Source organism: Mauremys reevesii, linkage group 3, assembly GCF_016161935.1.
Source record: "Mauremys reevesii isolate NIE-2019 linkage group 3, ASM1616193v1, whole genome shotgun sequence".
Taxonomy (NCBI): Eukaryota; Metazoa; Chordata; order Testudines; family Geoemydidae; genus Mauremys; species Mauremys reevesii.
The window spans coordinates 944,123-959,051 of record NC_052625.1 but is presented as its reverse complement, the minus strand read 5'-3'; the positions used below and the strand labels follow the sequence as shown (position 1 = coordinate 959,051).

The 14,929-nt window shown below is 42.3% G+C and overlaps 1 protein-coding gene across 3 annotated transcripts in view; it reads right to left on the bottom strand.

The window, feature by feature from the left end:
* MRPS5 (mitochondrial ribosomal protein S5) overlaps window positions 1-14,929 on the bottom strand; it is an 86,612-nt gene that overhangs the window by 18,140 nt on the left and 53,543 nt on the right. For all 3 annotated transcript variants that reach the window (XM_039530369.1, XM_039530371.1, XM_039530370.1), the window contains one exon: window positions 3,887-3,977. In XM_039530369.1, coding sequence (XP_039386303.1) covers window positions 3,887-3,977 — 91 coding nt within the window. The remainder of the gene's footprint in view (window positions 1-3,886; window positions 3,978-14,929) is intronic.

The following is a 14,929-nucleotide window of genomic DNA, read 5'->3' as shown; positions in this document are numbered from 1 at the left end:
CCAGGGTTGTGAGTTCAATCCTTGAGGGGACCATTTAGGGAACTGAGGTAAAAATGTGTCTGGGGATTGGTCCTGCTTTGAGCAGGGGGTTGGACTAGATGACCTCCTGAGGTCCCTTCCAACCCTGATATTCTATGATTCAGTGTGATCAGGCCCACCACTCATCATTAGTTGACTGACTTCTTGCATGAATCACAACAAAGGTGGACCTTGAGAGAGGATCTGAAGCAGGCTATAGCATTGTGGACTCAGTTGGGAGGGGGTAGCACGGAAGGAAGTGTGGAGATAGGCATGGGAGAAGAGAATAATCAGATGGGCAAAGTTGGCCTCATTGACACAGAAAATCGTACTATCACTATCTGATTCCAGATGGCCGTAATTCTGTGCAGATGCCATGGATGCACCTTAATTCTGGCATTTCCTAACTTCTGAGTGCTGGACTTTGCTATCTTAATGTTCGTGTAATGTAGTTTTGTATATGTATATTAGACATACACGCATGAAGGTTGCCAAGTCAAGGATTCAAAAGCTAGGAAATGCCAGAACCAATGGCGCTATGGTGTGTATGCATCATGGAATCATCTTTAATTGAATGATCACATACTATATTTATCATGGAAGGACTAGAGCAGGTAGAATATTTGAACATGGGCAAAACTAAGTATTTTCCTTTAGCCTTGATCTCGGAAATGGCTGAAGCACTTTGGCAGTAATTAAAAAAAAAAAAATATTCAGCCTGAGATGAACACCCAGCATGGAAGATGTCATCCTAGCCAAGTTACAAGCAATTGAAAATAGGGACTTATAATGGGACATACCAGGCAACCTTAATAATAGGTGGTGCTACTTGCTCTGCCCATAATAAAATGAGACTATTTACTTCTGTGACGTGAACTCTTCGCATATGTCTCCAAAACTGAACTGCTTTTATTGCAGCCATATAACAATACACTTATATGTAATGTCCTATCCGCTGTCAACCTTACAATACACCCCAGGTTTCTAGTTGCTAGGTATGAGTATTTTGTATTATTTACCAAAACCATTAGCTTGCATTTTCCAGGCTGAATCTCAGTTCAATTCCTCCCATTTCTATTGTCTCCAAGTCCCTTTGGCATTCCAGTTAGAGCCCAATGTACATGGGTAACCACCCACAAGATGGGGAGGAAACAATTTTTTTTTTTAAAGAAAACATCTGATAGCATTATATTTTCAAGAATGCTTGTTAAATAAAGCTTGTCCTGCATGCTAAAGGTTAACTCTTTTATTACATAATTTAGAGACAGTCAAGCTGATTCCCATGAAGCAGAACTGGCAAAGAATAAACAATCTCAGCATAACAAAGGGCAGCCGTGCAGTTTGTTTGGGGATCTCCTTATGACAAAAGTCTGTTTAGTATTACTTTGTCTTCACAGTTAGTCCAATGCTTCAGCAAATGTCTCACACAAACCCAGGCTACTGAAGTGAGCACGCACTGTTAAATTTTTGTAACTGCCCAGATAAAACAGAACCTTTAGAGATGAAACTTGCATTTATTTAGAGAGGATGTGTAGTTTTCTGGCTCAACCTCATATCTCCAGTGCACATTTACTGTCTGCTGGCATCTAAGTTTTAAAATACAAAGTAAAAAATACCAGTGTTTATAGGCCTAGCAGCCTTATGGAATGTTTTCCCTTTGTTTTACATTAAAAATGTGCTGTAAAGAGTACTCTGATTTACTTTTCTCCTATAAAATAATTCTTTTGCTGGGGCAAAGCAAACAGGCAAGGAGGGCTTGTCTACATAAGAAGTTGAATAGTGGTATAGCTAAAGTAGTATAGCACCTTACTGTGCATATAAAAGGTGCACAAAGTTGCTTTATATCAGTATAGCTGTTCCCATATGGGAAAAGGGAATAAGAATAAACCCGCACTTCTATATGGGTATAACTGAATCCACACTACAGATTGGATTGTTTTAACTGTATCAGCAAAAATCACCCTCCTACATGACAATTATAGCAGTACAAAAACTGTGTGTTGACCAGGCATCAGAGGTCAATTCTATTCACTAGGCAATGACATCATCAGCACAAAGGGGGGGGGGGGGGTTAAATGGGAATATTTCTTTAGCCATTTTTAATGATTGAAAGAAGGTTAAGAGAGGGTTTTTCATGATGCATGGTGCCGGATTCCCAAGACACCCATTCACACTACATGAAGTCCTGGGCACATTGCTTTTGCCTACCCTATATAATTTTAGGAACAGATTTGCTCTCTAGTCCAGTTGAAGTAGCAGGAGCTCAAGTGTAGATAAGTCTCTGGTGGATTTCAGCATTTTTTTACCTTTATTAATTTGCCCTTCTCTTCAGTAAGTTCAATGCAGCGTCGAAGACATCAGAAACCATTGGAGCCTTGTCTACATTAGGGCTCCCATCAGTGCTAACACTGGTTCAGCTGAACTGGTTGGATATTTTCCCCAAAATTTCCTCATTTGCACATGGCCACACAGGGAGACTTAATACACTAGATCTCTTCCCCTTTTGTTTGCAAAGACAACGTACGTGTGATTGGGGCCCTGTCTGACTTTGATTGCTAATGCCTCCTTTGAAGAAGGAATCCTTGCCAGGACTTTAATGCAGCATTTCCCAAATGTTCAAAAGCTGAGACCCACTCTGAGGAAAATTAAGTCAATCACACCCCTCTAGAGTCTTCCCTTCTTCTTGTCTTGAGAAGCTTGTAAAAACCTGTCTTCAAATGCACCTGTCCACAGCCAATAATTATTAGACCCTTCACAATCTGAGGTTTCTATTTTTTTCAGTTTGCTTTGTGCAACTGACAGCATTTTATCTATAGTTAGTTTTGCTGATGCCCTAATACATAGTAATTTTCTTCCATGTTGAAGAAACCGATATAAAATATCTGCAGGGGAGAAGAAAAACAAAACTGGTAAAACCCTGAGCTGCTGATGTCAATGGAAGTCTTGCCATTGACTACACTAGGGCCAGGGTTTCATCGAAGTATTTTATTTTCCAATAACATTCCTAGATGTTAAAGAGAACTCCATCAGAAACTGGATTTTTTTTTAAAGAGTAAATTTCTGTAAAGTAACAGTTTACTGTGAGCAAGAAGGTAGCATAGAACATGTTACAGACTTATCCTATAATGAAGTAAATCAGGCATTACATTTCAACTGGAAGAAATAATACTTTGGACAGATTATACTGAGGTACAGGGTGAGAAAAACAAAAAAACAACCTTCTCTCCAGTTGCCTAGCTGGGAAAACACTCATGAGGGTACAGGAATCAGCCCCACCACCCTGTCATACACTGGTTACTGCAAGTGTGGCATGTACTAGAGAAGGTAAAACCTATTTTCAGAACATGGAAATTGACATCACTTTGGTCCCCCTTTCCTAATGACTTTAATTGTTCTAATGATCACTCCAAACCACTCAACATCATAAAGCTTTGGAGGTTCTTTTTAATCATAAATAATGTGAAGTCCCAAAGCAAAAAGGAACAGCATGAAAAGGAAATCACATACTCCGTTTTGATCTGCCAGTGATATTGCCTTTGTCACTCAGGAATTAAATAAGAGTGACTGTTATAACGGACGATTATACTCTTATTAGTATATTACTTTGTTTTGTGTAAAAGAAAACAGAAGTGTCCTTGATGGGCATTTTTTTCGTAATCATCACTGATTGTACATTCCCATTGTAAACCTTGATTCTACGGTTCTTTCTCTTGGTATATTGATATGTATGTTAATATTCCACCCCCAAAATGAATTTGTTATTTAAAACAATGAGATTAACAACATCCCTTTGAACAACATGCTTCCCACAGCCTTATCCCATCATCATTCACTTGGCACCTTTCAAATACATTATAATTACACTTACCTGCAGCCCCGTTTCCATTTCCAACAACCACTAGGGCACTAACTGATCTTCTTCTTCCCTCCTTTGCTGTCATATTAAATACATTTTTCACCTGATGGAAAAAACCAAAGCAGTTTGCTATGAGGCACTTTGTCTTATTAAAAAAATAAAATGAAATAAAATAAAAAAATTAGTTACTTTACTAAAAAGACAGATTTGTAAGAGAAGACCTCAGACACATACTACATTTTTGTGAATAAATATGATATGGAATGGGAACTGACTTTAAAGATTTAAGTCTGCTAAAAATTCTGTTACTGTATTAACGAGTACACAACAACATCAATTAAAGCATTAGTGTGGCTTCACTAAAGCAAAAGGAACATTTTCTGTGATCTCCTTTGTACTGTTTAGTTACATAATAAATGAACATCCTGTATTACGATCAGCTTCACACTTAATTTCAAGCACCCTGCTTCAGAAATATCACAGCAAAGAAAGAAAATTAATGAAAATGTAAAGAGACATTAACATCTTGCCTCTCACCTCAAACGGACACGTTAGAAGCTCTCGCATAGAAACTGCTCAAGGCAGGTTATTGCTTTATACCATCTGAAGACTGGGATCCCAAATTACTTACTGAGGCAGTGGCAGCTAATCTGATTTCCAGGGGTAAAGATACTAATACAAACTCTACACATACTTCCATATACAGTGAAAATGCCACTGATTTCGGAAGAGTTGGACACAAAAATCCATAGGGGAAAGACAGCCTTGTGGCTAAGCATTGCAATGGAACCCACTTCCTGGCTTTGCCAGATTCCCTCTTGAAATTACTTCATGTCTGCGCCCAAGTTCCCATCTGTAAAATGGGGTAATATTTCCTTTCTCCCACCCTTTGCTACTTGAGGTTTTTTTAAATCACCTACTGGTATTTCCTGATTTAGTACCTCAATATTACCATATTGCACGGAGAGAGAATTTTTTTTTTCCCGGTCCTTTCCCAGGATAGGCTTTCTTTTTCCTTTTTTTAAAAAAAGGGGTGGGAAAAAGAGATACCCTGTACGAGGATAAACTTTCTGAAAACACCAATATGATTCCTTTACAGTATAGCACCAACAGCTGAATTACAGTTAATACAAGCATATTCAAGAAGCACAATCCTTTTAATAATTGTCTCAAGAAGTCAGTCTCGTAGCAGCAACATTTGGGGGAGGATTTTCAAAAAATCTGCACTGGCCTCATTCCGTTCCCTGACATACAAAGGAAAACTTCCATTGGCTTCAATGGGAACAGCCCAAGAGCGAGAACCTCTGAAAACCCCTTGGTTTTCATTACAGTAATTATGCTAAATTCAAGATGCACACATTCTAGAGATGCATCATCTTTACATACTCTAAGCTTTACTAACAGCTTGTTACAAGTTAGTAGTTTTTCCCTTGACTTATAATTGGCATGAATGGCCTGATCAGCAAAGACCCTTGAAAGAAAGACAGAAATACAGACACCATGCAGGCAGTTTGATATAGGAAAGAAACCCTGTAATAATATGGAACAACCGAAAACAAGCTGAAGTAGAATGAAAGGTGCACCTCAGCCCCCCTTACTCTCTCTCTCTCTCTGTGTCACATAATAGCCTATTTTCCTGTGGGCTGTAATACTTCTGTCTAATTTTGGTTGTTGGGGTTAGTGAGTGGGTGCTGGATGGGGTTGGAGATTTGTGACATACAGGAGATGATTTGGTGTTCCCTTCTGGCCTTAAATGCTATGATTCTGACTATGAAAGCTGCTCTTCACGCTGTATCTAAAATATACATGTTTGCTCTGCATGTAATTGTGTGTATGCTTACACCACATTCTCAACATGTGCATGCACATACAAAGGTGGATATGCATAGGCTCGAAAAGCTGGGATTCTGGGATTACAAGGATCTATGAAGACCTTGTTTTTCTCCCTTATCCAGGAGGTGGCAATCACAACACATGGAATGGGCTCCTTAAGAAGAACAATTTCGAAAACTGTATTTGTCAGCTGTTTCTGAGCAGCTCTGAAGGAAAATGTGTTCAGTCACCCATCAGAATCAGAGCTATCACATCTCTCTTCAAACTCTGTAAAGGCCTTTCAAGCTTGGTAATGTGAACAGACAGCCATGACTGTTAGAACATCAGTGTCCTTAGATTCTATCTATCTTTCTCTCTTTGCCTTATTAAATCAAAGAACACATCGCTTTTCTGGAACACAGTCCACAGTGTTCCCCTTCCTACTTAGGAATTAGACTATGCAGCTGAAAGCACATCATTATAAAACAATGGAATTAATTAATACAGAATTAACAGCTTGTCACTTTTATAAACAGAACAGCTCAAAAAAGCGACTGAAATCAAGTCACAATTACCCAATTATTAGACCTTGATTCAACCCAGTTTTAATGCTAACCTTTAAAATCTGTACACTGAGATATTGTCAACCTTAGTCACAGTGTATGTATCTTGAATTGATTCTCCTCACTTCATTCATTATTCAGTGCTAACAAATTTAAATTCAGCTTTCTCTGGAGAAATGAAAATAACAGAGCACCTCTTTGAAAAATCAAACCAAACCACATAAAATATTTATTTATAAAAAGGAAGGAATAGCAACAGTTTCAAAGGCGGAATAATGGTAGTACAAATCGGGCTTCTATCGCCTACAGAGAAGCTGCAGAAGTAACTCGTGCTCTTATTTGGGTCTTGCTTCTAGCCCCATCCACAGAATAAACTTCTGACCCAAGTGTGGTGGTGTTTTCAACTCAGGCTAGTTGGCTTGACTGGTAATATAGGCTAAAGTCCAAGTGCTGCTTTCGCTCAGGTAACCCATGCACTTTGCACTGAGGATGCAGGCTAAGCTACTCGAATGCTGACAGTCCTCCAATACCTTCCTACAATTCCCACTGTGTGCCCAGGACAGACAAATTCTCCCACAATTCACTCGGGAAGAATCGTAGGCCTGGTCTACACTATGTGTTTAAACTGAATTTATCAGCGTTAAACCGATTTAACCCTGCACCCGTCCACACAACAAGGCCCTTTATATTGCTATAAAGGGCTCTTTAAACCGATTTCAGTACTCCTCCCCGACGAGAGGAGTAGCGCTGAAATCGGTATTGCCATGTCGGATTAGGGTTAGTGTGGTCGCAAATCGACGGTATTGGCCTCCGGGCGGTATCCCACAGTGCACCATTGTGATCACTCTGGAAAGCGATCTGAACTCGGATGCACTGGCCAGGTAGACAGGAAAAGCCCTGCGAACTTTTGAATTTCATTTCCTGTTTGGACAGCATGGAGAGCTCACCAGCACAGGTGACCACGTAGAGCTCATCAGCACAGGTAACAATGCAGTCTCCTGAGAATCGAAAAAGAGCTCCAGCATGGACTGCACGGGGGGTACTGGATCTGATCGCTGTATGGGGAGAGGATTGCGTGCTAAAAGAACTGCGTTCCAAAAGACTAAATGAAAAAACATTTGAAAAAATTTCCAAGGCCATGATGCAGAGAGGCCACACCAGTGACTCAGTGCAGTGCAGAGTGAAAGTTAAAGAGCTCAGACAAGCCTATCAGAAAACCAAAGAAGCAAATGGAAGGTCCGAGGCAGGGCCGAAAACATGCTGCTTCTATGCTGAGCTGCATGCAATTCTAAGGGGGTCCGCCACCACTACTCCACCCCTGTCTGTGGATTCCGAGGTGGGGGTTGTAATCTCAGCCATGGCTGAGGATTCTGCGGATGGGGAAGATGAGGAGGAGGAAGAGGAGGACGAGCTTGCAGAGAGCACACAGCACTCCGTTCTCCCCAACAGCCAGGAGCTTTTTCTCACCCTGACGGAATTACCCTCCCAGCCCTCCCAAGCCACTATCCCAGACAATGAAGTCATGGAAGGGACCTCTGGTGAGTGTACCTTTGTAAATATAAAACATGGTTTAAAAGCAAGCGTTTTTTAATGATTAATTTGCCCTGAGGACTTGGGATGCATTCGTGGCCAGTACAGTTACTGGAAAAGTCTGTTAACATGTCTGGGGATGGAGCAGAAATCCTCCAGGGACATCTCCATGAAGCTCTCCTGGAGGTACTCCAAAAGCCTTTGCAAAAGGTTTCTGGGCAGGGCAGCGTTATTCTGTCCTCCATGGTAGGACACTTGATCACGCCATGCATGTAGCAAGTAATCTGGTATCACTGCATGACAAAAAGCCTAGCTGCGTATGGTCCCGGTGTTTGCTGGCATTCAAGCAACATCCGTTCTTTATCTCACTGTGTTATCCTCAGGAGAGTGATATCGTTCATGGTAACCTGGTTGAAATTCAGGAATTTAATTAAGGGGACAGCGATGGCCATTCCTACTGGGCTGTTTGCCTGTGGCTTAAAAGAAATCCTTCCCTGCAGGTAGCCAAGCAGGGGGAAGGGTGTGTGTGTGTGGGTGATTGGTGCTGAGCTTTTTCGCATTTGGCTAGCAGGGATCTTCCCTGCTACCAGCCACGCGGTGGGGGCGGGTGTTTAGCAGTGATCTTCCATGATACCAGCCATGCGGTGGAGGAAGGGGTAAAGCGATCATCCCAGAGAATTGGATGGGGGGTGTGGTTTCTGCTGCTGCATGTTAACAGGAAAGAAGCAGCACTGAACGGGCTTTGCTTGGTATTTGGGAAAGGAGGGCGCTGGATATATGAAGGCTGCAGAAGCCGAAAGACAATGGCTTACCATGGCCGCATGCAAGCTGAATTCTGCTGCCCTGACCTACGTCTGTGAGATCTCTAACACCAGAGCCGCAGGCACTCAATATTAAGATGCAAAATGCGACCTTGTAGTGAAATCACATGTGCTATGTAAGGTGAATAGTGTTGTTCACCGTGAAAGAGTATAACCATTGTTCTGTAAAATGTATCTTTTTAAATACTTCTCTCCCTTTTTTCCCTCTCATGCAGCTGCAAATTTTTCAAGCCTCCCTACTCCATCCCGAAGGCTATCTCAGATAAGGCAGCGGAAAAAAAAGACGCGAGACTAAATGTTCTCGGAAATCATGGAAGTGACCCGCAATGAAAGAGCTCATCTGAATGAGTGGAAGGACGTGGTATCAAATTACAGGAAAGATGCCAGTGAATGTGAGGACAGGAGGGATGCTCGAGATGAGAGGTGGCGGCAGGAAGATCAGAGGAAGCATGATGCAACGCTGGGGCTGCTGCGTGATCAAACTGACATGCTCCGGTGTCTGGTGGAGCTTCAGAACAGCAGCAGGATCACAGAGTGCCACTGCAGCCCCTGTGTAACCACTCTCACCCCACACCATGTTCCATATCCTCCTCACCCAGACGTGTAAGAATGCGTGGGGGGAGGCTCCGTGCACCCGCCCACTCCAGCTCCGTGCACCCGCCCACTCCGGCTCCGTGGACAGCCCAACCAAAAGGCTGTCATTATTTTGAAAATTTTGTAGTGGCCTTTTCCTTCTCTGCTATCCTCCTAAACCACACCCGGGCTACCTTGTCAGTTCTCTCCCTCTTTTTATAATGAATTAATAAAGAATACATGATTTTTAAATGATAGTGACTTTATTTCCTTAAGCAAGCTGTAATTGAAGAGGGAGGGTGGATTGCTTACAGGGAATGAGTCAATCGGGGGGGGGGGGTCATCAAGGGGAAACAAACACAGCAGTCACACCGTACCCTGGGCCGTGATGAAACTCGTTTTCAAAGCTTCTCTGATGCGCACCGCTTCCTGGTGTGCTCTTCTAATCGCCCTGGTGTCTGCCAGGTGTTTTGCCTCAGCCTCCCACCCCGCCATAAAGGTCTCCCCCTTACTCTCACAGAGATTGTGGAGCACACAGCAAGCAGCAATAACAAAGGGGACATTGGTTTGGCTGAGGTCTGAGCAAGTCAGTAATGTGCGCCAGCGCGCCTTTAAACGGCCAAATGCACATTCTACCACCATTCTGCACTTGCTCAGCCTATAGTTGAATAACTCCTGACTACTGTCCAGGCTGCCTGTGTATGGCTTCATGAGCCATGGCATCAAGGGGTAGGCTCGGTCCCCCAGGATAACTACAGGCATTTCAACATCCCCAGCTGTTATTTTCTGGTCTGGGAAGTAATTCCCTTGCTGCAGCCGTTTAAACAGAGTAGTGCTTCTGAAGACGCGAATGTCATGAACCCTTCCCGGCCATCCCACGTGGATGTTGGTGAAACGTCCCTTGTGATCCACCAGTGCTTGCAGCACCATTGAAAAGTACCCCTTGCCGTTTATGTACTGGGTGCCCTGGTGCTGCGGTGCCAAGATAGGGATATGGGTTCCATCTATCGCCCCCCCACAGTTAGGGAATCCCATTGCAGCAAAGCCATCCACTATGACCTGCACATTTCCCAGAGTCACTACCTTTTGTAGCAGCAGCTTAATGATTGCTTTGGCTACTTGCATCTCAGCAGCCCCCACAGTAGATTTGCCCACTCCAAATTGATTCCTGATTGACCGGTAGCTGTCTGGTGTTGCAAGTTTCCAGAGGGCTATTGCCACTCGCTTCTCAACTGTGAGGGCTGCTCTCATCTTGGTATTCTGGCACTTCAGGGCAGGGGAAAGCAAGTCACAAAGTTCCATGAAAGTGCCCTTATGCATACGAAAGTTTCGCAGCCACTGGGGATCAGCCCAACACCTGCAACACTATGCGGTCCCACCAGTCTGTGCTTGTTTCCCAGGCCCAAAATCGGCGTTCAATGGCTAGAACCTGCCCCATTACCAGCAGGATCTCCAACACGCTGGGGCCTGCGGTTTGAGAGAATTCTGTGTCCATGTCCTCATCACTCTCATTGCTGCGCTGCTGTAGCCGCCTCCTCCTCGCCTGGCTTTGCAGGTCCTGGTTCAGCATAGACTGCATGAGAATGCACGAGGTGTTTACAACGTCCGTGATTGCTGTCTTGAGCTGAGCAGGGTCCATGCTTGCCGTGCTGTGGCGTTTGCACAGTTCACCCCGGAAAAAAGGCGCAAAATGGTTGTTTGCTGCTTTCACGGAGGGAGGGGTGAGGCTGTAACCAGAAGCACCAGCAACAATGTTTTTTGCCCCATCAGGCACTGGGATCTCAACCCAGAATTCCAAGGGGTGGGGGAGAGTGCGGGAACTATGGGATAGCTATGGGATAGCTACCCACAGTGCAACGCTCCGGAAATTGACACTAGCCTTGGTACATGGATGCAAACCGCTGAATTAATGTGCTTAGTGTGGCCGCGTGCACTCGACTTTATACAATGTTTTAAAAAACCGGTTTCTGTAAAATCGGAATAATCCCGTGGTGTAGACATACCCAGAGTGTCTCAGCTCACTGCAGCACTAAGAACTATATGATGTGCCCACGTAAGTCCTAGAGACACACATGAGTAAGTGCTGCACCAGATTGGACCCAGTAACTCGAGTGTGGCTGGCTCACACCTGAGCTGGGATAACCCAAGTGTTGATTATCTGGGTTACCACTGCAACGGAGGCATAGCCATAGAAGTAATATCAAAAATTGTTTTTATTTTCATAGGAGGGTCTGTAAGCCAGAACCACAATCCAGGCTACCAAACTGTAAATTATGTCATAGCTTAATGTTCCACTTGCAATACATCAAACATCCCAAGCCAATGATTTATAGGCTGGGAGGCTGAATGATGAAGGTAGGAAGATTTGTTTATAAAAATATAAATTGCAATTGGCATCACAAAAACCCTACTTTACAGACAGACCAAATTCTAACCCCCAAACTATCTGAAAAAGCTTAGTTTATGGCTGTGACCTCTCATTCTCTTATTGGTAACATTCGGGTGCTGTTCTCAAAGGTGGTTTAAAAAAAACAACAACATAGAAAATGCTTTTCACTGTATCTGACGGACATTGTCAACATTATCCAGAGAAAAGACGACTTTCCATTTATTCTGAAAACAATGCCAAAGCTATGATATTTGAAAAGCACGTTTGAGCCAACATCTCATTTAAAGTGAATTATTACTCAAGAAATTTCATCTGTACCTTATAATTTTTAAGTCAAAAATGTCAAACATCGCAGACACTGCAATTTCATGCCACATTTCACTTTTGCAATATTTTTCTTTCATTGTGCCATTTTTAAAAGCATTGTCTAGAAAACCTTAACATTCAGTGATTTACAAAAAAGTTAAAATCTGTGATTCTATGCATTAATAATGAAATAGTTAAGAAGAAGTTTCATTTTTGTCAGAAAAAAATCCTGTTGTGGGAGAAGCAGTAATAAAATTGGTTAAAAACCCCACCTAGTCTACCAGAGAGATTAAAATGCATGTTTTCCGTTTTTAAATAAACAAATGCTAATTATTGCTAGGTGGCTCAAGGTTAATTGAAACAATGACCTTTAAACACTAACTTACATCACAGTAACAATCTTTTATAGCTTATGGAAAATGTATTTCTAATTAGAAGATGCAGACACGAATGATTAGAACAATGCAGGATGCAGGTTTTGTTAGCAATATTATGCAGATTAGAGCAGTATTTCTCAACGAGCAGTCTGTGGACCGGCGCTGGTCCCGGAGGTCTCCCTGACACAGTTTAGGAAGGCAGCAAGCCAGTCCCTAGTATCAAAAAGGTTGAGAAATACTGGATTAAAGCATGCGGACATTGATTGTATTTTCATGTTGCAGCCACAGACTACTCATCTTTGTGTTTCAAGCTAGTCCAAAAAACTACAGGAATTATGCATAAGGGTCTCTTGTAGCAGTTTTCTTCAAATTTCCCACTGCTGTACTATCACCAGTGCAGCTCCACGGGTGTTGACATGCTTCCAGTGTCTGCTGAGCAGGGGACATGCTGGTTAAAATACTGCTGTTTGGCCACTGTTGCTTCCATCAGTGGAACTGAACCGCTGATAGTGAAAGTGTGGGAAATTGGGAACTTTTAGTGCGTGCCAACAGGGTCCACACTGGCCAGTTTGTGCCCAACATGCTAGCATGCACTAGAATTTACACCCTTTCTAGTGCAAACTAATGTAGACAAGCCCTAACCTATGTCACACCAAACTCCATATACAGACTAATATTTGAATGTTCGCTTTCTATCATATACAGGGTTGGCTTCTTGCTTCGAGTGTGTTATTGTTAATATCCTTGTGTTGCTTCCTGTGTACTTTATTTTCCAGGATAATATTAGGTATATTCTGTGTACCAAACTGCTTATTCAAATGCATACCTCCCTGTAACTAGCCCTCTGAAACATACGCCACTGGTTAGAAAAGAAACATCACTGTACTTTGCTGAAACCTTCAGATTTGTATCTCACTGAAAAGGATCTTACATGTGTAGAAAGAATCCAACATTTCAGAGGGGTTGCATTATTGATCTAGGACCCAGCTAAAAGGTGGCCAGACCTATACAAAATTCCTCAACTGAGAAGCAACGAAAACAAAAGTAAATGACCAGAAGGCAGACAGTTTCTACAATGGCAGAGACAGCTTCAGTGTCAAGCAAAACAACTGGTCTGCCCTTGATAAAGGGCATTTATTACTACACTCTGGTTCCTGCTAAAGCTTCCCTTTGCCTGTGTGCAAGAGTCAACAGAACTGACTTCACCTTACAAGCTTTGACGCCACCCTGATTTATTTCATGCATACTAGGTCTTGTTTTCTAATTCTGACCGTGCTAAACTGCAAGGCACTGCAGAACACTCTTACGCATTGCATTTACCAAGTGGCCACATGGTTCACTGAAAGCCCCAAGTTATGAGGAAAGAAAATGAATTAATTTTATTACAGGTGACAAAAGAAAAGAGCTCTTGCATGTACAGGTGTAACAACAGCACATGTGATCTCTGTCAAACATAACTGTAGCTATTAATCCTCAATAGCTCAAAACTTAAGTAATAAGCTCCACTGTCACTTTTAGCTTTTTTTGAACCTTCCAGTCTGGGATCTCAAAGCATTCTGCAAACAATGAAGTGAGCGTGACAACATCTCTGTGAAACTGGAAGTATTAGTGGCAGATGGGGAAAGTGAGGTACAGGGAGGGAGTTTAAGTCACTAGCTCAAAATCACACAGGAGGGCCAGGACTAGAAATCACATCTTGCAACAACACCCAGTCCTACCCTTTAATACTCAGAATAGGCCAGTATTTCTTTGTGACGATCTCTGAGCCGGCTCACTGAAAACCTCAGCACGTTTGTATCTTAATTCACATTTAGGGAAAAGTTAAGCCAGTTTTTTCTTTTGCTAAATGGCACTACCTCCAAATATTACTACTCTCTTTCAGTAGCTAAACACAGCCAGTGTTCACAGTAGGGTAACATTTTGTTGTTGTTGTTGTTCACAAAACACTGGTAAGGCTGCATCTTTGTTCATAAAAAGGTTCTCGCAAAGCAATATATTTAACTTCCAGAGAACTGCTGACAAAAGCATGGCAAATGCAGGATAAAATTAAACAGCCTTGCGGGTCAGCTTTCAGCCTATCCTTTCTCCCTGACAGCAGCAGCACAGGATAATACTGAATGACAAAAACAGAAAATGCATACAAATGAAGCACTAGGTATGCCATCCATTTAAAGTATGAATACTAACAAGACTTGTTTATTTCAAAACCCAGGCTCCTTACCATATAAATGATGGGACTCAATTATCTACTTCAGTTTATAGCTGGCCTTGGATACCAACAGTCTTTGCTGCTGATGACAGATCTCTTAAACGACCCACCATTCTTACTGTTATCAGCTCAAATTCATAATACTCTATTAAAACCACATAGCCTCCTGCTGCTCCTAAAAACATTTTTTCCTGTTTAAATGAAGCAGATATAAACAGACTTTAGCTGCTATAGTACTGTATGGTGCAATGGCTAGTTTTAGAATTTAATCTAATAGCTATACCTTGACTGTTAAAAACACAAACAAAAAACCCATCTAACATACACAGAAGGCCCCAACATTACCTAAAACCTTCTCTGTAGTATCCAAACTGGCAATCAACTGGAACATGGAACTGTAAGAGCAAAAGCCACTTGCAACAGTACACCATGAAGCTAAACAAAAGCAAAGAACTCTCAGGCGCTGTTAGAATAT